This window comes from Lissotriton vulgaris, chromosome 1_1 (genome assembly GCF_964263255.1).
Source record: "Lissotriton vulgaris chromosome 1_1, aLisVul1.2, whole genome shotgun sequence".
NCBI lineage: Eukaryota > Metazoa > Chordata > Amphibia > Caudata > Salamandridae > Lissotriton > Lissotriton vulgaris.
The window spans coordinates 2,008,683,017-2,008,710,131 of NC_141685.1; the positions used below are offsets into that span (position 1 = coordinate 2,008,683,017).

The 27,115-nt window shown below is 46.5% G+C and overlaps 1 protein-coding gene across 1 annotated transcript in view; it reads right to left on the reverse strand.

The window, feature by feature from the left end:
• Nucleotides 1–27,115, reverse strand: part of LOC147751531 (poly(U)-specific endoribonuclease-like) — a 270,495-nt gene that overhangs the window by 134,195 nt on the left and 109,185 nt on the right. Inside the window, exon 3 of the mRNA XM_086933372.1 lies at nucleotides 17,008–17,119. Coding sequence (XP_086789498.1) covers nucleotides 17,008–17,119 — 112 coding nt within the window. The remainder of the gene's footprint in view (nucleotides 1–17,007; nucleotides 17,120–27,115) is intronic.

Genomic DNA, 27,115 nt, shown 5'->3' on the forward strand with positions numbered 1-27,115 from the left:
TGTTCACATCTGTGACCCAGTCTGGGTAATAAATCTGACTGACCACTGCTCATTATCAGGCCCTGCTACCTGCAGCCTGGTGATAATAATGTAAAATAAACAGACTTCTCTTAACTGCAAATGAAATTTTTTACCTTGTGCTTATTTAAAAATGAACTCAAAGCTGTGAACTACTCTGAAGGTGTCCGAGAGCTACTGGCAGCTTGCGAGCCACTTGTTGGGAGACATTTGCTATAGACATTGCTAAAATTGTTGAGCAATCACAACACTATATGCGAGAGATGGACAAAAGAGAGAATAATGGTAGTAACATTTCTACAATTGTCAGGGAGGACTCTTAAGTTGCAGTAGTAAACTCTGGCTTCAATGTATCAAGATTGAAGCAGTCTGCAAAATCTTGTTATAGGTGTGGCAGTAGTTTCCACTCTGCAGACTTTCACAAATGTGTAGCTGTAGGGGGACACTTTACAGTGGTATGCAGGCAGATAGATAAACCCAGAGTGGCTACTATAGAGGACGATAATACTATGGCGGAACAGGAAGATAGAATTTTAAGTGTAGGTTATGTTGAAGAACAGGGCCAAAGCAGAGTTTATTGTTTACAGGAAAGTTGTCAAACGTATGACAGACTCTGGTTCTATTACACAATTGTACCTAGATTTGGGTTTGAAAAACAGTGGCCAAAGGTGAGCTGGTCACCTATGGATATCAACCCAGAAGGGCATCAAGGAGAGATCACTGATCTGTTAGGGTACATGGAAGCGACTGTAGAATTTGGTGGGAGAGTGATACAAGCAAAGGTTTCTGGGGCAGTGGATGGGCCACCCAAATTAGGCTGAATGCATCAATACGACCTTTAACATGGTCGTTAATTTCAGAGCTCTCCGACAGGTGATAGTAGTCGATGACATCAGTTTGAAGGACATAATAGACGAAACCAGTGAAGTTTTCAAAGAGGAATTAGGAGTTTTATAGGGGTATGTCCACAAATGTGTAATAAAAACCAGATGCAGCCGGGGGGCGGAGCTAGCCAGCAAGCCTGATGGACGCCTAGCGCCGGAGCTCCGCCGAGCACAAACAATTAATCCTCTAAAATCCTGTTCAGAGCGACGAAATAGACCCCACACCAGCTCCCCCAGCCGCATGAAGGCGGGGTCAACTGGCGACTCCCAAAGAAACGAGCAAGAACGCACCCCATACAGCGCCGCGGCCTGGCGGAGCTTCGGCCCTGGTAGGCCCGTGTGCCCAGAGGCCGGGCGATGTAGCGTGACATGCGGCTGCCGGAGGGGGAGTGGCCCGGAACCCCGGCGCTGGGAGTGTCTCGCGAAAGCTGAAGAGGTGCGGAGGCGGCGATCATAACTTTGGACACTGCTGAGTGAGTTTGCTGCGGCCAGTGCCAAGCGGTGAGCTCTCCTACAGGCTGAGGCGCCTATAGTTTTCCGGCGGGACGCTTCTGCTGCGAAGGCCCGGAGGACTGCTCGCTTGGGACCCCACGCTTTTAGTAAGCTGCTGGAGTGGAGGTTGGTCGGCCGGACCGTATCCGGTGTAGTGAACGCTAATACTCCCCCAGGGTAATCACAAGGTGAGAGGCGCGACACTGACTTCTGCGAGCACCGCGTGTGGGGTTCACACGAAGACGCAATCACGTCCAGCGCCACGTGCTGCCTTACTGTGCGCTCAACTGCTGTGCCACCTGGTGCGTGGCTGTTCCCCTTTCCCCTCTCGGCGGGGGGTCGCCATTGGGAATAACTTGATGAGCGTTGGTTTGCCTGCGGCAGTACTGTGGTGGGCCTGGTCCTCGTTTGTCCGGTGCAGGTGGTGTGCTTCGATCCTGTGACATAGCATTGGCACAATGAGGGACTGAGGAGGTTTAGCCGCGCTTCCCTACTACGCTACGTGGGTCACTCTCCCGGGGGCAACGAAGGCTGTGAGTGGCGCCGGGGAGTGGTGAACTACAACGTTATACTTGGTGACCCCGAGGGCGACGAACAGTCTCTGTGCCCCCCCTTGCGGTCGGTCTGCCACAAGATGGGCAAAGGCGATAAAACCCAATCTAAACTACCCTTCTCGCAAAGAAGACTACAACAGCATAGCCCACTGCCGGAGACTGGGACGGTCACGCGTGCAGAGGAGGATCTAGGGGCGAGCTCGGATATCAAAACCATGCTTTTATCCATGGAGCAGAGCCTACAGACGAGTATATCTGCACTGGGCACCAAAATGGACGCCATGTCATACCGAATGGATCGTATGGCAGAGCGGTTGGACAAGCATGCGGAGAGACACAATATGGAGGAAAGGAGGATGACGGAAGTAGAGGAGGCGCAGACAGACCTGGATACCACACAAAAAAGATGGAGAGGATGATGCAGGTCCTGGAGGACAAGACGGAGGACTTGGACGCTCGTTCGAGGCGCTGTAACCTCCGCATCACGGGCCTTCCGGAGAGTACCCATACAGGCCCCATGGAACACTTTGTTGAAAAACTAATTACAACAGTCCTGGGAGAGGGTGTGTTTTCGAATATGTTCACGGTGGAATGGGCACACAGGTCCTTAGCCCCGCACCCCAAGCCAGGAGCGCCCCCTCGCCCTATAATAGCGAAGTTACTCAACTACCAAGACAGAGACATGGCTCTAGGATTGGCGATATCCAAGCAACCGCTACAATACGAGGGCTCTGCCATATCTTTGTACCCAGACTTCACTGCAAAGGTCCAGGAAGAGCGCAAACAATTTATTCCGCATAAGAAGCGTCTCAGGGAGATGGGTCTGGACTATGCGCTGTTGTACCCAGCAAAGCTTTGTGTTAATAGACGTGGACACTCCTATATATTTACGGATCCCAGGGAATTGCAGCAGGCCATGAAGCGTTGGTCGAAGGAACACCCTACAGACGATGCCGAGAACCAGCAGGAGGGTGAGAGCGGAAGTCGCTTGAACAATCAGGACTAAGTCTCTCTTGAGCACGTGTGCTTGCTAATCATCAGACTGGTGCGGGGTGAGTGTGCCTATGTCAGACGCACAATGGGGTGCCATAGGCATTGGTGAAAGAAGACACCTACAGATAAGTAGACTGCTGCATGGCGGAGTGTGGCATAGTTAACTAACCAGACCGCGTGTTACCTTTTTCTTAACTTTTATTTCCTCACAGGTTCCAGTTTTGGCTACTTTGCAATGCCTATATTTGTGCTAAAGACTTTCAGGGTGTAGGAACTGCGGCGGGGGGGGGGGAATACTTGGGGAGTAAATTTCTTAAGAAATAGTGCATAATAAGTTGTTGCTTTGAGCATACAAACTGTGCATGGCGGGGGCAGGTGAGCGGCTAACGAGAATTCTGAGACTTAGGAGGAGACTATGACTCAAGGCTACCTCGGCCCCAGCGCGCTCAGCACGGTTGTTCTGTAAGCATTTAGAGTTGGGGTTTCAACATTGGGAGGGTGGTGGGGAGATATGCTTCTGTCGGACCAGGTTGGGGGGGGTCTGCTGTGGGTGGGGCGGGAGGGTTCTGGGTGGGGTATGGGAAAGTTCAAAGTACTGCTGATGGTTCCAAATGCTAGTGTGGTAAAGCTGTGTTGTAATGTGAAGACTTGCTGTTGTCGCTCGCCCGAATGGCACAGATGACCGGTACATCAGTGGTGTCTGTTGGAGATACATCGGACACCCTTAGAGCCTTAACCTGGAATGTCAGAGGGTTGAACGACTACCGAAAACTGGGAAAGGTGTTGAATTATTTGCAGAGACATCACATAGACTTAGCACTTATTCAAGAAACGCAGCTTCCACTGACAAGTAAAATGCTTCAATATAGGGGCCTGTCAGGGAACACCACGGTGGCGGGGTTCCCAACGCATTCCAGAGGAGTCATTACGTGGATAAACCCTAGAGCCAAGTTAGAACTGAGTTTAGTATTAACTGACCCAGAGGGTAGGTACCTAATATCAAGATGCACAGGGAAAGGCCATGATCTCATTGTGGTCAACGTGTACGGCCCAAACTACGACTCTCCAGACTTCTACCAGAAGTTGGTGAGGATTTGCAGAGAATACTCCACGGCACAAATGCTCGGGGGGGGGGGGGGGGGGGGGGGGGGGACTTCAACCTGGTGTTGGACCCGGAATTAGACAGATCTACAGGCCCACAGCGTAGACCCTCAGTGGCCGCGGTCTCACTCCAAACTGAGTTACTCACGTTAGATTTGGTTGATGTGTGGAGAGAGAGAAACAGTGATGGGGGGTTACACGCATTATTCAGCGTACCACGACATCCACACCAGGATTGACTACTGGCTGGCCTCCTTTTCAGTCTCCAGACACATATTGACATGCACGGTTCTGACACGCACACTCTCTGATTACTCGCCACTCCTCCTAGTGTTGGAATGGAAACCCCGATAAACCGTACTCGCTGCTTGATGACGCTTTTAGAGAAGAGCTGGCTGTGGAGATTGACACATTTTTTGACACAAATATTGGCTCGGTCGAGAGTTTCCAAACGGTCTGGGAGGCGTTTTAGGTATTCATACGTGGTGTAGCTATGGCCAAACACTCGAGTGTCCTGAAAGCAATACGGAAGCGCTTGAACTACTTAGAGTCACAGTTGGCTGAACTAGAGACAGCAGGTTAACGACCCCGATCCCGACATAACAGATAGAATCAATTTCCTCATAGCGGAATTCAATGATGAGGCACACAGAGAAGTGCGAGATATGGTGAAGTATGCGACAGCTAGAACGTATGGGGAAAGTGAACGCCCTAGTTCTCTATTAGCCAAACTACTGCGTAACAGCAGGAGGGCCCCGAGGCTGACTGCTCTGAACACTGCTTCGGAGGTGGCTGTCACGTCGGAGGAGGAGATTCTGAAGGAATTCAGAGACTTTTACGCAGATCTGTACACGTCTAAAACTGTAAATCTGGAAACCGACATAGATGATTATTTAGAACACATACAATTGCCCTTCTTAGCACAGTCTGATCGTGAATTCCTAATGTCTCCTATACAGGAGGATGAGATCTCGGAAGCGTTAGCTAGCATGAGAGTAAATAGTGCCCCTGGGGCGGATGGGTTGGCGGTAGGGTTCTACAAGGCATTCAAAGACAAACTCATTCCCCACCTGGCTGCGCTATTCGGTGATATTTGCATGGTAGGCAGCATGCCGCAGTCGATGAGAGTGGTGCTAATAGTCACCATCCCAAAGCCAGGCAGACCCCCTAACGAGTGTGGTTCGTATTGACCTCTATCTTTACTAAATGTAGACGCGAAATTATATGCCAAGGTGCTCGCCACACGTTTGGCCCCGATAGCCCCTGACTTAGTAGCCCCAGAACAGGCAGGCTTTGTGCCAGGGAGGAACCTAACCTATAATATTCGCACCGTACTGGGAACCATACAGCATGTTAGACAGGACGTGAAGGCGGTTGCCATCTTTTTAGACATGGAGAAGGCTTTCCACTCTGTGGAGTGGCCGTTTATGTTGTGGGTTCTGCGAAGGTTAAGACTGGGGGAACCCTTCTTACAAATGATTGGTGCCTTGTGTCTGCAACCAATGGCCAGACTGCGTATTGGTGATCAGGTATCTGATCCCTTTGGAATCAGCAGGGGCACTAGGCAAGGCTGCCCGCTTTCGCCATTATTATACGCACTGGTGGCTGAACCGTTGGCCAGCGCGTTGCGGGAATACCACTGGCACCAGGAAGTTAGCTTCCCGACGTACAAGATCATAATTTCTACCTACGCAGACGACACGTTGCTTTATGTGCGCAACCCCGAGGTAAACTTAGCCTCAGTATTGCAGGAAGTGGTCCGATTTGGCGCGCTCTCCGGGCTCCAGATTAATTGGAACAAATCTCTGGCGTTTCCACTGACCCCGGTCACGAACCACTTTGAGATGGAATACCTTCTACGCTGGTCAACGGAGCCGGGGCGCTATCTCGGCATCATGATCCATACGGATCCCGAGGTGCTGTTCTGAGAGAATTACGGAGTGGCGTTTGGCAGATGCGAGGAGGATGTGGAGAGGTGGTGTAGACTCCCGTTGTCACTGATGGGACGTATTGCCATCATGAAGATGGGTGTGCTGCCGGTTTCTGTTTCTATTCAATAACTTGCCCATTGTTCTGTCAAAGACCTTCTTCAGGAATCTAACCTCACTCATGGTCCGATTGGCCTGGGGAGGAAAGCAACCAAGAGTGCAATGGACCACACTTACGCTTCCGTTTGAGCTGGGAGGACTAGGAGCCCCAGACATGGAACGATATTACAGAGTGTCACACTGCCCACTTACACACGTGGATACATGGAGAAGAAAACATTCCACACGTGCGAATGGAGCGGTTATTTGCGGATCCAGTCCCACTGCCGCCCACGATATGCTCCCCCATGGACCGCAGGACGGGAGTGCTGGACTCAATTACGGCCACGAAACACGCGTGGTACGCTTTGCTAAGGGCAAGTGAAGGAACATTGCTATACTCCCCCCTTAATGGCTGTGGAATGGGCCCTTTGGCTGTCACCCATTAGGGAGAAGGGTGTAGTGCAGGTGATGCATGCACTGGAAATTGTGAGGGCTGGCGAGCTTTTCGTGGACGGCAAGGTGAGAACTTGGTAAAATGTCTCTCGGACTGCGGATGGATCCACGTTATTACAAAGATTTCAATTTCACCGGGTCCGCAGCACGTTCAAGGATATCCTAGGCCCAGAGTTGGAGGAGCCCCCGGAGCTACCGGAACTCTCCCTGGTCATTAAAACGAAACAATCGCGGAAAATGATATCAATCCTATACAGAGCCAATACACCGCATAGGGCGAAGGAACCCTCGAAGGCCAGACTTGCTTGGCAGAGGGACTTACAGATCACTATCGACGACCCGATGTGGAAGTACTGCTTCTCTAGCACCAAGAGGTTGTCCTTAAATGGACAGCACCGTCTGATACACTTTAAATTTCTGCAAAGAGTGTATTACACTCCGGAACGCCTGCACCGCTATGGGCTCAGGCAGTCCCCCGAGTGCGAGAGGTGCCATGCACCCAATGCTGACTTTTTACATTTGGCATGGGGATGCCGCAGAATACGCTCATTTTGGGAGGAAGTGATAGCGGAATTGGGAGAAATACTAGACATCGAACTACCTGTGGAACCAGCCTTAGCGCTGCTTGGCCACTCCAGGGGCTTGCCTGTAGCGGTGAGATGGTTGGCAGACATGGGCATGCTTATGGCCCGACGCACGGTGGCACAATGCTGGATGAGAGGGCCGCTCCCGACGAAGAGGCGATGGGCCCGCGACATGCTCTACTGCTGCACGCAATCGGAACACTATAGCGAGCTCTTTCCTCCCACTAGTCGCCCGAAGGACTTCTGGAGTCTATATCGCGCATTTAGAGGTGTGCAGGAGGACAATGCTGACACACAGGAAACACTAGAGCCCTCCTAGTTGGCAGTCCACTTATACACCACACTTCAGGGGGAAGTCTGAGCGAACATGAAGGCAGGCTGGCCAGCGGCCCTGTAGATTTAACAGATGAATAAGGCACGGTAAGTGCCCCAATGGGAGGTGCGGGACATGCCCAGATTGGGTAGGTCAACCTAGAAGGCACATTCTTGACACCAGCGGGCGGGAACACACGCAGTGAGCTGACACCAGACAGGCGACACATGCAGAGAGATAAGCGGCTGACTCATAGCTAGGGAACCAGTTAACTAGTTGGGGGGGGGGGGGGGAGTTCAGGGGTTATACACTACAGGGGAGGGGGGGAGGGGGAACATAAGAGGTGGAACTCGGGAAGGGGAATTTCAGAAAATCAAACACTCTGTTGCCAACCACATGCTATATTGTGACCAGCATTGTACTGACCCTCACGTTAACAGGATGCCTGGGGCCTGATGCTGTTATGTGATCAATGATCAATGACTCATTACTCTGCATGGTTGATGGTACGCCGCCGGACCCTAGGGTTGTCGGCAATTGGCTGTGTACTTTTGTTCTATCAGGTGCGATTCCAGTTTACCATCCACGCTGCAGGCCCTGGAGGTTGTAGGCTGCAAGCTGTGTATAATTACTGTCAAGTCTGATGGTGAGCTCAGATTTTGAAAAGAATGGAGGTCACTCAACCAGAATTTAGTAGTTGACACATACCCACTGCCTAACATAAATGAACTGATTTTAGCTTTGAGTGGTGGGAGGTATTTCTCCAAAGTGGACTTTAAGAATGCATATCATCAAATCAAGGTCCATGTAGAGTCCAAACCACTTATGGCTTGGATTACTATGGAAGGGATTTTTCAAAGTACTAGGATTCAGTTGGTTTATGTTCGGCAACGATCCAATTTTGAGTGAATTATTCAAAGATATGACTAAAATTCTGTATTTTCAAGATGACATTTTTGTATTTGGAAATACTGTTGAACACCACAACTTGATCCTTAGGCAAGCCAAACATAAAATAAAAAAGTTGCGTTTTCACTTAGACGAGAGAAGTGTGAATTTCTGGTTGACCAGGTGGAGTATTTGGGGTACAACATATCAGCTGAAGGAGATAGGCCCAAGGAGAACCTCTAGGATCCTATAAGACTGGCTCCCTCACCGGAAGATAAAGAAAATCTAAGGTCTTTCTTAGGCCTCATTGAATATTATTTCCAAATGTGTGGAAAGGTGCGCTTTAAAAAAAAAGATGTTTTAGTTGTATAAGGAGAACAACTATTTTAATGTTTTGACCAGAGAAAGAGGCAAGTTTGTGAGGCGGTAAATCTCACACAAGAAAGAATCAAGGAGATGGAGTCGGATATTACACTGAAAAAAGTGAAGCGTTTGCTTTTGCAGAGAAGTAGACGAGAGTACAGAGTCTCTCCCAATCAGGCCTTATCTCAAACTCCTGGATGAATTGTCGGTGTGTAAAGATGTCGTGGTTAAGAAAGGAGAACAATTATTCCTCCTCAAGGTTTAAGGTCCAAGCTTGTTGATAAAGCACATGAGGGGCATCTAGGCCAAACTAAAAGAAAGAAAAGCATTTGAGAGTGGATATACAGAATGACTTGGGCATATAACAGATCCAAACAACCCTGGCACACTATAGGTTTAGATTTTATTGGGCCCATGAATTCGTTGAGAAGGGATTTGAGATTTGCCATAGTAATTGTGGACGTGCACACTAAATGGCTGGTGGTAAGTTTCATGCAGGAGATTACCATCAGTCAACAGTAGCCTTATTGAAGGAAATATTGTGTGAAGAAGACATTCGGTCAGTGATTATCATGGATAATGGCACACAATTGACTAACCAAGAAATGCAGGGGATTCTGTCAGCCTCTGGTGTTAAGCACAACTGCACCTCGCTTTACAATCCCCAGGGAAATGGTACTGATGAGGGCCAAATGGATGGTTGAAGGTACCATTCATGGCGGCGGCGTGGACGTGAGATGTTTGTGGTATGGTTTCAGAAATGGTATGGGCACATGGAGTGACAGGCAAGACACCATTTGAGTTAATGCCTGGTAGTTTACTGGGCATAAAATTGGTTCAAACCAGATAAAAGAGATTGAAAAGACAGGGAAGAAGATAAGAGGCTATGGTAGAGAGTTGGAGGAGTCCACCTTCTTGGCGCATTAATGAAGGTGATTGGATACAATTATAGAGTGGCAGAAGTGGTTGTGGTCTGTCAAAGTTCAAAGGGCCATTTAAAGTGATTGTACTCCAAGTCATGCTGTGGTGATGGGCAATGGTGCAAAGTGGAACAATAGGCGAGTGACACTGTATCAAAAGAGGTGGTCAATGCAAATTGGATGAGGAGCCGCGTAGCAGCATACGAACAGTGACTTTATCCTAATATTGATAAGGACTCAACACTTCCTTTACAACTTGGTCCTAATGCAAGGATGTTGCCCCAGGAGAGGGGTGAACTGGGGGTAGAGGCCCTTGCCAATTTGATTCCTGCAATCACTTAGTAGAGGTAACAAGGATCAGTAGAGTTTGTCTCCACCTGGGTATCTCAATGTCTATGTTCGCAATTGGTTTTTAGGTCTCGTGACCTACAATGCGCACAAGCGCATTGAGGGAACGAGAATTCAAGTGGCCAAAATCATCGTCAAACCAAGGGCTTACAGCCCCGCGGTTTTCATGAAGTTCACGTGAGTCACGTGAGCAAACAAGCACGCGCCTCGCAAAAGGCTCTCCTCCCTCCCCACATCAAAGGCATCAATCACCCTCCCACAGGCTTCCCCAGCGCTGCCCCGCCCCCTGCTTCACAGCCAGGCCATCTGTTCCCTGGCAGACCTCTCACACCTCCGTCACAGCATGCCTGTGCTCCTTGATTTATTTAGCAACAGTGCCGCTTCCAGACACCTCCCACCTCTGACACAACATGCCCATAGGCCTTTATTAAATAACAGCGCCGCTTTTACTTTTTTTGTAAATCTTTCATGCCTCTCGCGTCCTTTTGCCACTTTGCTTCCTTTTCTAGCCATCTCTGACACAACATGCCATTAGGCCTTTATTAAATAACAGCGCAGCTTTTACTTTTTTTGTAAATCTTTCATGCCTCTCGCGTCCTTTTGCCACTTTGCTTCCTTTTCTAGCCTCTTATTACGACCTGCCTCTTCAATTACCTGCATGCCTCTCTGATTACCCTCTTCCCCTGCACGCCTCCTCTTCCTCACTGGTGCCATTGTATCCGCCCCACCTCTCCCCTGCTATCATGTTCTCTCCTCTCCTTCTCTCTCTACAGATCGCACCTTAATCCTTAATGACGCTCCCTCTTTGCCTCCACCACCCTCCCGTGTCCTCATTATCACTCATCATCCCAACTCGCCAAGCATTATCACATCTCCCCAGGTTTTACATTTTCATTTCCACAATCAATCACTTATTCTAGCCCACTTTAAGCATTATTTTTGAATTATTGTGCACGGGCGCACCGCTTTAAATATGGTTACGCCCCCTGCTTTTATGTTTTAAAAAAACAATAGCTTTAAGTCTCGCAAATGCAACAGGTTTTGCATTTGCCCGAGCTTGAGCTATTGCATCTCTCTCTGATTACCCTCTTCCCCTGCACGCCTCCTCTTCCTCACTGGTGCCATTGTATCCGCCCCACCTCTCCCCCCTGCTATCATGTTCTCTCCTCTCCTTCTCTCTCTACAGATCGCACCTTAATCCTTAATGACGCTCCCTCTTTGCCTCCACCACCCTCCCGTGTCCTCATTATCACTCATCATCCCAACTCGCCAAGCATTATCACATCTCCACAGGTTTTACATTTTCATTTCCACAATCAATCACTTATTCTAGCCCACTTTAAGCATTATTTTTGAATTATTGTGCACGGGCGCACCGCTTTAGATATGGTCACGCCCCCTGCTTTTATGTTTTAAAAAAACAATAGCTTTAAGTCTCGCAAATGCAACAGGTTTTGCATTTGCCCGAGCTTGAGCTATTGCATCTGACTGGGGGAGAAGGGTGATAAATGAAGAAAAAGTCGCGTTTTATGATCCGGATAAAAGGTATTTTATTTGCATGTTTTCCACGTTCAACTACATCCCAGCACCCCAAGAGAAAGCATTACATCAAACAAATGTGCTTGTATTTGTAAACAAGAAGAACGTGCAAGGATAGGTAAGTGCACAGGGGCAAAATACAGGGAATAATGTAAACGTTTCTCAACTTTGTCATGTAGACAATTCCCTTTTGGTGAAGCTGGAGTGGACTTGTTTTTTGTTGGCTTAGCTAGTGCCGCTTTTACAGTGCGGGTTAGAGCTGCTTTTATGAAGCTTAATTTGTGACGGATAGGTGCCGGGGCTCAGATTACGTGGCAGCTTTTATTGAAATATGTGTCTATTAGCCTGCCTAAGAAACAGCACAGAAATCATATTAATCAGGAGGACATGTTGTTTAGAGGGAAAAAGCGGAGACTTTTAGCACTCGTGTTTATTTTACTTTGGCGGGAGCTACAGACGCTTTCACCATTTCTGGCCGAAAAGAGTTTCTCAGGCGGCCTTTGGAATCCGTGCGTGTCCTTTCCAGGCCATAAAGGCCTTTTTTACTAGCATATAAGCCTTATCATATGTGCCTAGCCAGCTGCAGTCACTTGCCTGTGTGTTAATGTACATAAAAACGTTATACAATAAACACTTGCGTGAAAGCAACTTATCACCCAATGCACGTGCATGCATCTCCCTGTCGCCACCCCAGTCTCCACTGCCCTCTCTTCCCTCCGCCCCCCACAGTCGTCGGCTCGCCTTATCTACACCAGGTCCCATCACCCCTGGAGAGCACCCTCGTCTCCCCTCCCTCGCCTGTTGCACCATGCCTGCAAACGCTCCACGCATGGACCTGTATGGACACCAACAAGAAAGCATGCACTGTAACAACAGCATGTTTGTTGTGCGGATTATTTTCCTTTAGAGAATGATGTCATATGCAAAGCCACAAGGTAACACAACTGCACGACTTGTAATTGAACGTCACTAATGCAATACTTTTAATAGTAATGGTATGAAGCGGATTTCAAACTCATTCGTTCTTTATCATGATTGCAAATCAGACACAGCCTGTCTCGTGGCGCAGGCGGAGACCAGCTGTAATTAAAACATAGGGATGATTAATGTAATACAATTTTGCAATGGTTCGCATCACTTCATGGTTTGCTTTATTTTGATATCGATTGTTGGCAAAGATTGAATCCACATAATGTATTCAATGTTTATCCTTTCGTAGTTACATGCCTGAATCTACTTCAGGACGTCCCTTCAGACATCATAGGCTGGTTAAACTAAAACATCTGTGATTATTTATTACATGTATGGCCTTCATGTACGCCCCCCCCCCCTCTCTGCCCCTCTCCCTCTATCTTTTCTCTGTGGTATTGTACTTTAAAGGTGTTGGTGATTACATCAGAGGCACCACCATCATTTGTCTTCAAAGGCTTGAAGGCAATCTGCTTCCCTGCCCCCCTGGTGTTTATGGCTTTTCTCGCTCGCTAATGCGTTTTTCCCCTCTCACCCTTCCTTTGATGTCCTCCACGTGTGGTCTCTGCCTGTCGCATCTCCGTCCTTCACAGCCCCTCTCTGTCATGGAGTCTCAAATTTGGGGACTACATCTTCAAAACAAGCCTGTTCATGCTGACACTTGCAATTAGAATCCTTTCTTTCTTTCCTTTCATCCTTTCTTTCTTTCCTTTCCTTCCTTCCTTTCCATCCTTTCTTGCCTTCCTTTTCTTTCTTCCATTCCTTCCTTCCTTTCCTCCCTCCCTTTCATTCCTTTCTTTCTTTCCTTCCTACCTTCTTCCTTCTTCCTTTCCTTCTTTCTTTCTTCCCTTCCCTTCCACATTATCACTCAGCGCCACCCATCACTCAGCGCCACTCCAGCATCACTCAGCACCACCGCATCATCACTCAGCGCTACCCCAGCATCACTCAGCGCTACCCCAGCATCACTCAGCACCACCACATCACCACCACATTACCACTCAGCACCACCACAGCATCACTCAGCGCTACCCCAGCATCACTCAGCGCTACCACAGCATCACTCAGCACCACCACAGCATCACTCAGCGCCACTACAGCATCACTCAGCGCCACCACATCATCACTCAGCGCTACCCCTGCATCACTCAGCGCTACCCCAGCATCACTCAGCGCTACCCCAGCATCACTCAGCACCACCACATCACCACTCAGCACCACCACATCACCACCACATCACCACTCAGCACCACCACAGCATCACTCAGCGCTACCCCAGCATCACTCAGCGCTACCCCAGCATCACTCAGCACCACCACATCATCACTCAGCGCTACCCCAGCATCACTCAGCGCTACCCCAGCATCACTCAGCACCACCACATCATCACTCAGCGCTACTCCAGCATCACTCAGCGCTACCCCAGCATCACTCAGCGCTACCCCAGCATCACTCAGCACCACCACATCATCACTCAGCGCTACCCCAGCATCACTCAGCGCTACCCCAGCATCACTCAGCACCAACACTTCACCACTACATCACTACTCAGCACCACCACAGCACCACCACAGCACCACTCAGCACCACCACAGCACCACTCAGCACCACCACATCACCACCACATCACCACTCAGCACCACCACAGCATCACTCAGCGCTACCCCAGCATCACTCAGCGCTACCCTAGCATCACTCAGCGCTACCCTAGCATCACTCAGCGCTACCCCAGCATCACTCAGCACCACCACATCACTCAGCGCTACCCCAGCATCACTCAGCGCTACCCCAGCATCACTCAGCACCACCACATCACCACCACATCATTACTCAGCACCACCACAGCACCACCACATCATCACTCAGCGCTACCCCAGCATCACTTAGCACCACCACAGCACCACTCAGCACCACCACAGCACCACCACAGCACCACTCAGCGCCACCACAGAACCACCACCACAGCATCACTCAGCACCACCACAGCACCACCACAGCACCACCACAGCACCACCACAGAACCACCACAGAACCACCACAGCACCACCACAGCACCACCACGACCCAGTTAGTAGCTAGAGATAACAAGCACTGGCCTTGCCAATAGGTCTCGTAGTAGGAAAGTTGGAGCTATTACAATTGCAAATAACAATGCCTTTTATTTTTGTTTTCATTTTCAAAACATAAAGGACTTTGTCATTTACAAAACCAATAGCTCCAACTTTCCTAATACGAGACCTATTGGCAACGCCAGTGCTTGTTATTCATTTATTGTTGTGTGTTATGTTAACGAGTTTTGTATTGTTTGCATATAATAAGGGTAGGGGATGTGTTAGATCTTTGCATAGCCTATTCGCTCTCTCACTTAAGGAATTTGGAACACGATCTCTCTCATGTTCCTGATTCCAGCTGTGAAAGTTATGTTCCAACTAAGTCAATTGGTGAACGGCTGAAGGAGGGACAGCGACTCTCTTGTCGCAGGGTGTTATTTCAATAAAGTCCTGCTTTGTGTCTTACCATGTGTGGAGTCAACCTTCTTTTTTTGTGTTTTTTTTGTTTAAATCATTTTTATTAACTTTTTCTTTTGCTGGTTTGTGCACATTGGTCAATAAAACATACAGTCAGCATGATACTCATGTAACGGAGAGATGAATTGCCAACGGTTATGCACACTTTGACTGATTACAATATGGGGATGAAAATTCAGAATACCTCAATTACATTCAAGTTTACAACAGTGCCTTAAGAAAAGCGGAGTGGCGCTGCCAAGGTGCGACTTTGGGTAAAATGCAAAGAATATAATTAGCAGAGCATATAGGTAGGGCATCACTGTAGCAACAGGCGGAGAAAAGGAGGAAAGAAAACAGATCACCAGTGACAGTGTACATCTGAGTTGATAGCTTCATGATAATGAAAAAGTCAGTGCGCAGTAATTACACAAAGCTTGCGGCAATATTCCAGGAACGACAAAGTGGTGCTGACAAGCCGCAGCATCAAGCAATGTGCGAGCAATGTAGAAGCAGTGCAGTTCAAACGTAACCGGGGACATAGGGTACAAAAAAATGAGGGCAACTAAAGCAAACGAAGGATAGGATAGAGTCGCGCAAGACCTGCCGCCATAGCTAAATTCACTGGAGGACCTCAAACACCCCTAAGACTCAGCAGTAACGGAGTACTACGGCCAGGGTCATGGCAGACTGGGTAGTGGTGTCATTCCTGAGCCGCGTCGGGGGGGGGGGGGGGGTGGGGAGAGGGGACCCTGAGTGATAGCCCTCTGTGATGCAGGCAGGGGCCCTGTGTCTGTGTCCACCCCCGAGAGCTGTGTAGAGTTAACCTTCTTATGGCGCAAGAGTAAGTAATCAGTAACCTGTGACTGACAGGCAAGATGGCAAGCATCAGTTTATCACGTCTAACATTTTGTGACAGAAGTTTGGCCTCACTCTACAAGTGCACTGAACTTTTGGCAGCTGACACATTGCCTATATTTTCCTCTTCAGAAATGCAGGAGGGGCTAAATGGGACGCCCTAGTAATATTTCATATTTGCAGACTGGTTAAAAATAAATAAAAAAAGTAAAATCAAATGAAAAATCAAAAGTAACAAAATGTGACTGCCACCACCTGAAAAAATCTAGAAGGTGAAGTGGGTAATGTGCTAATATTAGAACAGAAAGAGAAAAGGAATCCAACATGACTCACAGTACAGCAGAGGTACTATGAAATAATGAGTTGCTCCAATCACACAAAAAGGTGATGGGAAGATAGCCTGAAAACACGGCCAATCGCCGATTTCCTTCTGCAGATGGCCTCGCCTGGTGGGTATTGATGGACTGTTCCTATGAGGAGCCGGGTCAGTATTGATTTGCACAAGGCAGTTTTTCATCTACAGTGGGTGCAAAATGGTAGGGTGGAATGCCACTCCGGGCGATTGGCAGTAGTTGGGATGATTGATACAATGAGTTGCTCTACACCACCAGTGTCCAGGAAATAAAATGACTGTTGATCGGTTCAAAAAGCTACGAATATGATCATCAACCAAAACATACCAAAAAGTCTGCTCCATGCTAGGAGGCTCTAAATCGCATGAGACTCCAAAAGACATCTGTGCCGGGGTATTAAAGGGAGGTCAAGCCAACAATAGAATTCCCAAGACCTGATACTACTCCAAGTTCCACGTAAAAAAAATGTTTTAATATTATTCCATACTGTCTAGTGACTACCAATATGTCTAGAGATAAAGGCACTGCACAGAATCTTAGTGGATAACTCCAACGTATACATATGAAACAAAAAACCTTCTGCATCATCAAATTCTTGTACTTGCAGGGGAGGTGTTACATATGAAGCAGCATTTTTAAAGAGCTTCATTACCCGTTTTTCTATTTGTTAATTATGCTGTGCTTTCATTAGGCCCTTGTAGGATTGCTTTTGGTCTCACTCAACCCCTGCCTGACAGGCATAGTATGCGGTGCACACTCCTTCCCAGCAGCAACTAACGAGCACCTACAACACTACTAAACCTCGCAGATTGGCGACAGAGCTTGGGATAGTGACCCTACCTGCAAATGTCTTAACACTCTGAAGACGTTCTTCATTTACATAGACAAACAGTGGGTGCGATGCACTGTCTTTAGCAATATTGGTTCCAGTTGGTACATAGCCTGCTTTCCCCTACAGAAAAAGACATAAGAAAAAGGTACTTAGAAAACCGTAACTTCAAGATTCAACTCAACAACTAAAAATAAAGCAGACAGCAATACTGAAATAAAGATGTTCATTCAGGGAGTCAAAATATATGTTGCTCTAAAAAACAAAAATGATTGACAAATTGTTAGGTACCCTCGATGACATCAGCCACAACATGGCAGGTGTGTGTGTACACACACACCCACACATATTTATAAATATATATATTCGTGCACATGGCTTTAACTGGGATGAAAAAACTGGCGGGGTCTCTCAAAGGGGCGTGACCAATGTAAATAAGGGTGTGGCTTAAAAACACATAAGCTAAAAATCTGTGCATAGCATAGTGCACGACCAGACTTGTATTTTGTTGTTTCGGTCATTGCATACATATATATGACACACATCATACCTACAAGTCAGGACTATTGGCTTTGTCAATGGTTGTTAGTTGCATTAGATAAATAAACAGCAACTATGGCTTGTACATAATATTGAAAAAGCTTCCACTTAAAGCCTTGGTGACACCACAACAATGTGCTGCTCCTAAGTTTCAAAAAGAGAAGGGAAATCCAGAGAGAAAAGGACTTCCTCTACAGGATTTCCCTTCCCCCCTACAACGCTTACCTGGCATGACCTCATGGCGTAACTTCACTAGTGAGAAGTGAGCAGTGTGGGCACGCGCACATCGATGTGCCTGCTGTCACTGCAGTCCCCCTCTGCCAGGGCACAAAACAGAGCCCGATAGATACATGTTTCGAGGTCCCCTTTAAAAAACTGCCGGTGCTCAGCACTGTTGAGACCCTGCCCAGTTAAAGCCCTGCATACACACACAAACATGCGAAGTCTTTCTAAATTTCACAAAAGCACAGAACAAGTATTGGCAAAGCCAATAGGTCTGGATTCATAGTGCAGCGTCAATCGTGTGTATGTCTCACATTTGGGAGAACAGATTTACTAGTTGTGTATTCCCTATTCTCTATTTAAGCACAGGTACACCTTATTGTTTAGATAACAATTTGCAAATTGTGTTTTCCTGTTAATGTAAATAACAGGTGTTAATCGACTCAAGGGACCTCATTTCATTTATTTCAGAATGATTAAAGTCTGTGGACACATACCAGGACTTGTGGCTATCCGCAGATCTTTGTAGTGAGATATGTTAATACCTTGAGCTATTCCGCAGGAAGCAATTTGCCTTGATTGCATTTTTAATACCACGTTGGAGATAGCTCATGTTTCGTGCAAAGCAGCAGTCAAAGAACATCAAACAAGCATTTGCAATGCAATCGGTCTCGCATTTGTGAAAGTTAGAGCTATTGGCATTATTAATAACAATGTTTGAGTGATCATGTAGAAAAAAGTGCACATTATACCATATTAAATTTTAAAAAAGGACACAGAACTTCATGAAAACAGTGTTAACGTAGGGTTGATTTTCCCCTATGCAATACTCCGTTGTGAAATCTAACCAGGGATTCAAGAGCTATACATTGCCAATTTAGCAAAATTGTGAAACAATTGAGGGGGAGTGGCGAGGGATTTCTTTTTTATTTCTTTTTTCTTTACAGGGAGAAGCAGCATTAAGACGTTTGAAGACCACTGCTGTAGGGATGCAGGTGTTCACAGGTTGTGAAGGAGTCCGGGATCAATGATGTTTAGTGGTGGTAATGAGATCAGCAAATTAAAAGCATCTGAGTAATTGTTTGACAACGCAAAAATATAAATACGAAGTAATGTACCCTGAAGTAAAGCACTGAAATAAATACCTCCAACAAAAAAGTCAGTAAGGCATGTAACTGTTGTATTCACGCATTAAAAATAAGCATGGAAAAGCCAATTTTTGGGGAGGAAAACACATTATGAATTCGTTTCTATGAAATGGTTAATGTCATTCATCCTGCAAATTTCCATTAAACAGTTTGTGTTTCTCAATAAAGGATACTCCATGAAATCTTTATTCTATAAAATCACACACAACTCTTGAAACCCACCAACAAAAAGAATAAAAGACAAAATAAATACTTTTTTGAAAAACTAGCCATCAAGTTGGTTTGCTCACAGGGGTTGTGTGAAGTAGTCCAAAAGGACTGAATTAGCACCCCTGAAGAATAGCTTGGCTTTAACTCTCACAAATTGTATAATTTTACATGTATTATATAAAGTTCTCTGACAAAGAAATTGCCCTGTGTTTAGAACACAATATGTTTTAAATGACTAGGTTAAAAAAAAGCATTAGCAAACATGCATATTTTGCAAAGTTATGCAAAATAAAATAAAAATCGTTTAAAAAAAATAGTAAAAAAGGAATTAGGCCAGACATTTTCCCTAAAGTCCTGGTACTGAAGTGCACTCTCTCACTTGTAATCTGGTAAAATGCTGTGAATCATGATGCAGGCTAGTCAATGGTTGAAGCAGGCTGATCCGTTGCTCAATGCTTTATGCAGAGGTTTGCGGAAGCAAAATGCGATTGACAATGTCACAGACAGAGCCCGATCTAAACCTAGTTTAAATATTTATGTATACATTTCTTTTAATGATTTTTAGAGAATGCATGTGGATTGCCAGACAGGTAAAACTTGTTTCTCTCTAGGCTAGACATAAGCCAGGATCTATGTCATGGAGGGTTCTAAAATCCTGACATTTTTCAATCACATGATGCTTATGAGAAGGCCAACGCCTATGAGAAGGATTTCCAACAGTTAGGATGACCGTACCATTTCTCGGACCTTTCCACATGTGCTTAGACTGGGCTACAAACCGTTGACGCATGTCTGTGACCCTCACCTGCTACACCCAGCACTTCCCGCCCAGGCCACACCCTTCCTACGAGGCAATTCCAAAGGTCTTTAAGGTTAGCCAGACTTCACCAAAGTGCTTCACAACCTCAACAAGAGTTTAAAGCACTATATAAATGCTGCAACACAACAATTTACTATCAAATAAATGTTGCTTACTGTGACTTACTTGCCTTAAATAAAATGTTATGGTCTTGTTGACAGGCATTTTCAATCTGAAATGGATTTGCATTTATCTGCCATATATATTAGCAAACCATTTGTTCAGACTGATGTTTAAATGTTGGTAATGGACTTCATTTCGCACACTTGGTGCTGCTAGACACCCTCGGGAGTCACTGAGGTGACACAGAGAGCCACATATATGCGCACGGTCAGAGCTGATTGAATGCAGGCTGAAGTACTGCAGGCACACCCAACAAAGGCAGCTGCTTGAAGTACGAATATTGGAAAGAGTCTCTTCAAATGGGAAAAATTGTTGGCACAATCGTTCTCAGGTAATGCAGTGAGAATCTGGAACTCCCTTCCTCCTGCGCTCCGTGCCATCACCTCCATCCAGATCTTCAAAGCGGACCTCAAATCTCTTTTATTCCATAGACACTTTCAGAACTAATTTCCCTACTTCTCAGACCCTGCCAGGACGTTCTTTAGTCATTGTATATTTGTCACATATATTTATATTTTTGTTTGTACATCCTGTGCTTGCTACGTTTGATATGGTGTTCCTTTTGCCTGCGTTGTTTTGATTTTATGGCCTGCTATTTTTCGCCAGGAAATTCTTTAGTCATTGTAAAATTGGTCATATTTATTCTTATTTTTGCCTGTACATTCTGTTCATGCTATGTTTGAGATTGTGTGCCTTTTAACTGCGTCGCTTCGATGCTATGGCATGTTATTTTTGTTTGTTCCGTTCCTGCAACAGTTCTCTCGTGTAACATAACTGGTTCTATTGTACAGTGCTGCTGGTAAAGTCTGCGCTTTATAAAAATGCATTAAATAAATAAATTAAATAAAATAGCGGGAAGCTGCTGAAGCTGTTCTGGTACCCTGGCATGGTAACAAACTAGCTTACAGCTCCTCAATAGTACCGGGGCGGATTGCAGCCTCGTTAAGCAGTTTGCACCCGCACTCTACTACCACTCGATTTACTTGATAAATGTGAGCTTGAATACTCTCCTCTCTGCGAGATTCTCTCTTCAAACACTTTTTATGACCCTGAGCAAATTACTGTATTTCTCTGTGCCAGTCTAAGCCATCTCGGAGGTTTGGCCCTTCTACCGCATACTGCTCTGGTGCTTTGCTGTCTAAATGTGCTGGCCCCCCTGAAGCCTCCGGCCACAATTCTACTGCTGCTACTGAGCCAGCCGGGCTGCTGCCAGGGCCGGTCCTCCTCCGTGGTGCCCCCCAGTGGTCCGGGGCTGCGGCACGCGGTCCGCCTGTCGGGCCTCCGTCCTTCTTTGCTGGGACTGCGTGGGGCAAACTGTACCTACCTGCGGTCTTAGCTGGGGTCCTTCGATTCCTGCTCCATTCGGCCTGATTTTGCCTCCTGGTCTGCTGTGGCTGTACTGACCCGTGGCGTGTGTGTGGGCCCCTGTACCTTCTCGCTGGGATTGCGCGATCGGGCCAGTACTCACCTGCAAATACAGCTGGCGTCATCTGTTCGCTGCTCTCCCCGGCCTGATTGCGCCTCCAGATCCGCCCAGGTTGTTCTGTGCCTGGCGCCCACCGCCCTCCGCGCTGCGGTGTGCCCCAGTCCTCTTCTTGCCGGCTGGAGGTAACTGGGTGCAGTGCTTTTGCCCTCGACTCCCTTTCACTTACCTGACCACTAACTGCACCCGCGCTGGACGTCTGGCCTAAGGTACAGTCTAGTTGAGGCTGGGTCCCGCATCCTGGAGGGTGCTCCTCGTTGGATTCTCCACTTCTAGCCGCTAACTGCCTGCATACCATCTTCACATCGTCGGAGTTGTCCTCTTCTTGTGCGTCCTGGTGCCCACCGGTGCTGAGGTTGGTCATGGGGAAATCAGACCCAAAGCAGCCTAAGATCGCCTTCGACCTCGGGAGATCCTCCCGCCAGGAGGGCGCGGTCTCGGACGTTGCCGTGCCTGCTGGGACGATTTTTCCTGATCCTGGGGAAGCACTACATTTTACCAAGCGTCTCGACAAGGAATCCAGATCCTCTCCCCATGCGTCTTCACAGGACTCTACTAACCGCTTAAGTGACAATGACTAACTGTGCAGTCTCTGGTCTTCCTGCCTCATATGAGTACTTTTGTGGCTGAAGCTACTCCCATTCAGTCTGGCATGCTTATCTTGCTCCATTCCGAGTGTAGCTCTGGCCTTTCGCTTCAATTTAGGGACTAAGAATCTGGCCCCTTTTTGTTCAAGTCCTTATAATCTGGTGCTAGCAGCCTCAGTTACCATGACTTGATGTGCAGACTATGTCCCTCGATCATCATAATATCTGCTTCTGAGGTGACAAATTAAACCCGAGCTTGGCCACCCTGCGTTTCTGCAGGGGTGTTCGCTGAGCCCGCCATGCCCCCACTGGGATGATTCCCATTTGTGATGTCTAGTTGTTTACTCCAAGTTCCTGGTCCTTTGGGTGGGGTGGGTGGTTTTCTCAGCCTGATTGGAGGCTTGGAGTGGGTGCGGGGTGGATGGGTCTTCTGGGGTTGTTTTGTTTCTGGTATTTGTGCTGGTATGGGGTGGGGGAGGTGGGGTGTGTTGTGGGATGATCTGCTCCTCTACAGAGGAGGTGGCTTCAGTTTGCCGCCATGTTATCGCTTTATATTATTGTTCCATATTTCAACATTGACACTGTACCGTGCCCATTGTCCTGGCCTCTTGCTCTTAATTCTTTGTGCCATGCAACATTGCATTCTTTGTTTAGCTCCGCTCCTGCTCATAGGGCCTGGTGTTGGGTCGTCCAGCGCTCCTTCTGGTTCCTCTCCCTCTTAGTATGACATTTATCATGTGGGTTGTTCGGAGTTGGGCTCTCCTTATCCCCTGCTGTGTTTTGCGCATCGGGCCCTACCTGTCCACTAGATGCGTGAGAGACTCCCCTACTTTCCTCCGTTTCACTTATCCCCTGGTGGGACAATCCATGGGGTCTGTCCCACTCCCAGACCAGGTTGCTGACCAATGCCCTCCTTATGCTTGCTGCGCTCCACAGCTGGGCCCGTCGCCTGCGCAGAGTGACATCGCTGTTACTCTCGTTTTCTTGTGGATATTTAGTGTGCTGGTCCTGGAATATACGGGGCTTGAATGACCACCGCAAAGCTTGCCTGATCCATTCCCACTTGCAACGCCACAAAGTGGACCTTTGTCTCCTTCAGGCAGGGGCGCAACTAGACCCAAATTTCGGGGGGGGGGCTAACACTTCAAATGCTGGAGGCGGAGCCAAATTCAGAGTCAGACTAAAAATTGCTGGTGGGTCATCCTGTCCTTGTGGTGGTATAACGCATAGGGTTTATTTTTTTGCCGATACATTACAGCTCAATTCATGGCACGCTGGACTCCAACATTAATGTATTCATTATAGTATTTAACAAGTTTTGCAGGAAGTTTAGGACTTTCCTTCAAGGAATTCTAGTAGAACAATTATTATAGTATTTTAGTACACATTTAATGAGTTTACCTACTCTCACATTACATTTTTTTATAATTACAGTTTTGCCAACAATTAATGGCATATGATGCACTGTAAAACACCTGAGGTCAATTGTATTGGCTTCAACCCATTAGCCGTTCAAAATACTTTTAGAAGATATTTGGGTTCCTCTATTGTCCCACATCCCAGAGTGGTTCGAAAAATTGAGGCAAATAGTGCAGTTTCAGCACACTTCTATAGTTTTTATTCTACTGAATGAAATGAATGATTAAAATTAATATGTGAAGTGCACTTTTTCCCTAATCAACCAGCCTGGGGCTGAGCAGTAAATGAAGGAGAGGTGGAGACTGCACTAATATGGAAAATGCACTTTTTTTATGGAGGACTGGAGTCTCTGGAGCTCGGGAGCAAGAGAGTTCCTATGCTTTGATGCCAGAAAGGAGCAGTATCAGCATCCAAGAGGTACTTGCCTAATGTTAGGAATGCAGGCAGTTGACTACTGTAAAGCATAGGATTTTGGAAAGAATATATAGAGTGATACAATGGTGAAGAAGCAGAGAATCTGCTTTATGGAGAGTGCCAAGATCTAGGAACAACACTTTGAAGTCACATTGTTTCACGTTCAAAGGCAATAGACAGTATAACAGTGAGTGAGAAGAGATTGTGAAGAAAGGGGGCAGGCCTCAGATGAGGCTTGCAGGAGGGTTTTGAATGATTTGAAAGCAGGAAGCCCAATATAGACTTCCATTATCTGGTTGTGAGAAAATAGTTGAATTGATAGCAGTACTATGATTGCAAGAAGAGATGGTTTTGCATAGCATGAGAATGCTGTTAATGCAAGAAGAAAATGTGCCTGATCTGTTGAACGAATTAGAAAAAGTTGTTGACAATAAATTTGGGTCTTTTTGCTGAGTCAACCTTGAGTGGGCGATGGGTCCAGCTCCCCCACCAAAGTGAAGACCATATCTATTCAGGGAAGGTTCCCTAAAGATGAAGCCCTCTGTGTTGACACTATTGAGTTTTGATTTGACTTGATCCAGGAGGCAACTGTGAAAAAGCAAGATCATAATTTCTCTTGGCAGACCCCAGATCATTGCTGAAGAAAATGATCCTATGATATCATCTGTGTAGGACATCGCAGAGAAACTAAAGGGTTGTATAAATAAAGGGAACTTAATAAGATAAAGAGTAAACAATGTAGGGCTCAGAGAAAAGCCCTGTGGGAATCTGCAAGTGAGAGGTCGCGAACATAACTAAAATAGGGGGATGTGGACTGTTTATGCCCTCTTAGATAGAAAAAGGTAAGACACTCCAGAGCATTGTCCTCAATGCTATATTGCTCCAAATAATTGGTATTTTAATACACATTTTATAAAGTTTAAAACAATCATGTTATTACAGTGCATATGAATATCACCTTAAAGGACATACATTGTTATTTTAAAATGTACTCTTTATGTGACATAGCCAATCCTTCTATAAGTGCAGACAATAAGATGTATACCTCAGTAAACAATGCAAAAAACGGTGTTGGGGTCAGCTTTAACCTGTTTTTAATGGGTGATCACAACTATGCAATACCATAGGATACTGATTTCGACCCCAAGTAAACTGGGTCTCTCACTGGTCGTGAGTCTATCAAACACAACGGTGTATCTGCTGTTCCGGTAAGTAGTGTATGTCCATCCCTTGATTATCTTCTGCCTCTTATACAGTCTATATTTAATTGTTAACCACATACCAGTATAGTCTTTTATGCAGTTGGGAGGGCCGGTCATTGAGGGTGGCTATAATCCGAAAGTCTTTCAGTTTACAACATTATTGCTTCCGCCTATCTGTTCCATAAATGTGTATAACTGAGTTTCTCACTGTTGTACATTCTGCCTCCACCCATTTCTTTGTCTTCCTCAACCAGTTTTTTTTGTTAAGTGCTATTGTTGCTCTTCATGGCATAGCTACTCTACATGTTGCTGCCACTATGGTCAAATCTGCACACCTGAATAGTCTTCCTTCTTTTGGCTCTAGGCATCAACACCATCATGCTCACCTTCCAAGTACAGTCTATTCTTTCACCCACTACTTTTGCTGTTGTTTGGGTCATGTTTCCAGTAGTCTAAAAGATTCCAGCACGCCTAAAGACAGATGATGATCAAATCTGTCTTTAGACCCTCATGTCTTAAAGATTAATCTTTAATCTCCATATCTTTCTGAGCTTCCTTGGGGTGAGATAGTTTTGATGAAGAAAATTAAATTATATTAATTTGAAACGGGCAACATCTAGGAGGGCTGCCATTGAGTAAACCACTCTCTGAGAGTTCAAGTTTAACTGTCCAAAATGAAGCCATTTTGATCATGAGACAGAGAGCAAAGGCAACAATCTATTTGCTAGCAGCTACCCCAGGATTTTATACTGTATATTCATCATAGAGAGTGGTTGCTTCAAAGTCCTATCAAAAATATCACAGACAAATTGCAGAATCACGACTAGAATCTCTGTCATTTGCGGAAGCATGATTAAAGTTTGAGCCCTCTCTAGCAGCACTCGTGCCCCAATTACTATGTTGATACACACTACCCGAATCATTAGCTTTAACACTTAGAATTCAGTCAGCACTCTCCATAATGTACCTCCACTTTCCCTACAATAGTCCACATTGGCATCCCTCACAGGCCCCCAAAATGTTGCATCTCACAGCACAACCACCTGAGGTTTCCATGAGTGAATCCTAAAAGGCAATATAACCCAGGCCAGTTAAACTAAGAGCAGCCAGTGGGCTTTATTGTTTTGCACATGTACTGAGCTTCAGCCACGAGTCCCATATTCAGGAAAGTTTCCGGGTCATTTGTGTTGCCACTAATCACCAATGTGCTGTCTCCTAAGGCACTGGTGATAAGCCCAGCGATGCATGGAGTGCCTCCACTGCTGCAGCAGCCCTCTCAGCTTGTGTAGAGTAGCGGATGGTCTGTCAACCTTTTGAGTTTTGTCACAGCATGGTCATGGTCTGTTTCATAGCATGACTATGATTACAGTTAACCCTTCACTCTGTGAAAAATGCTGCACATCATGCCGAAAGTCTCACTTATAGCGCATTGCATGGCCTCTTCAAGGAGCAGAACATGAAGAAAATTGCCCTGCCTGCCCACTTTTTGGCAGTGCTGGGGTCATCTCGCCTAGCACATTGGAAGATTATGCCGCTTTGTCTGCAGTATAACAGTTAGCTCTCTTGTGGCAAGTGAAACAAAGTTGAGCAAACTCTGTAGTAGCAGCAGATGACATTATTATAGCTCTGGCTGGCCCTTTGGATGGCAGTAGTTATAATATGGGCCTGTGCCTGTTTAACTGAGAAGAATTTTGTCAGGTAATAGGTTGCAAGTGCTATACTTAGTAACCCTTCCAAAAAACATTCAGTGCTAAAGCTCTTTGTTCGGTGAGGCCCCCTATCTGAATGTTGGTCCTCATACCTTTTCCTTCCTCATTTTCAGCCCAGCACTCAAGGAATGAGATTCTGTCTTGCACATTGTCAAAGTACTTCCTGAGCACTCTGATCTCGTGTCAGTTTTTCTTTGGCTTCT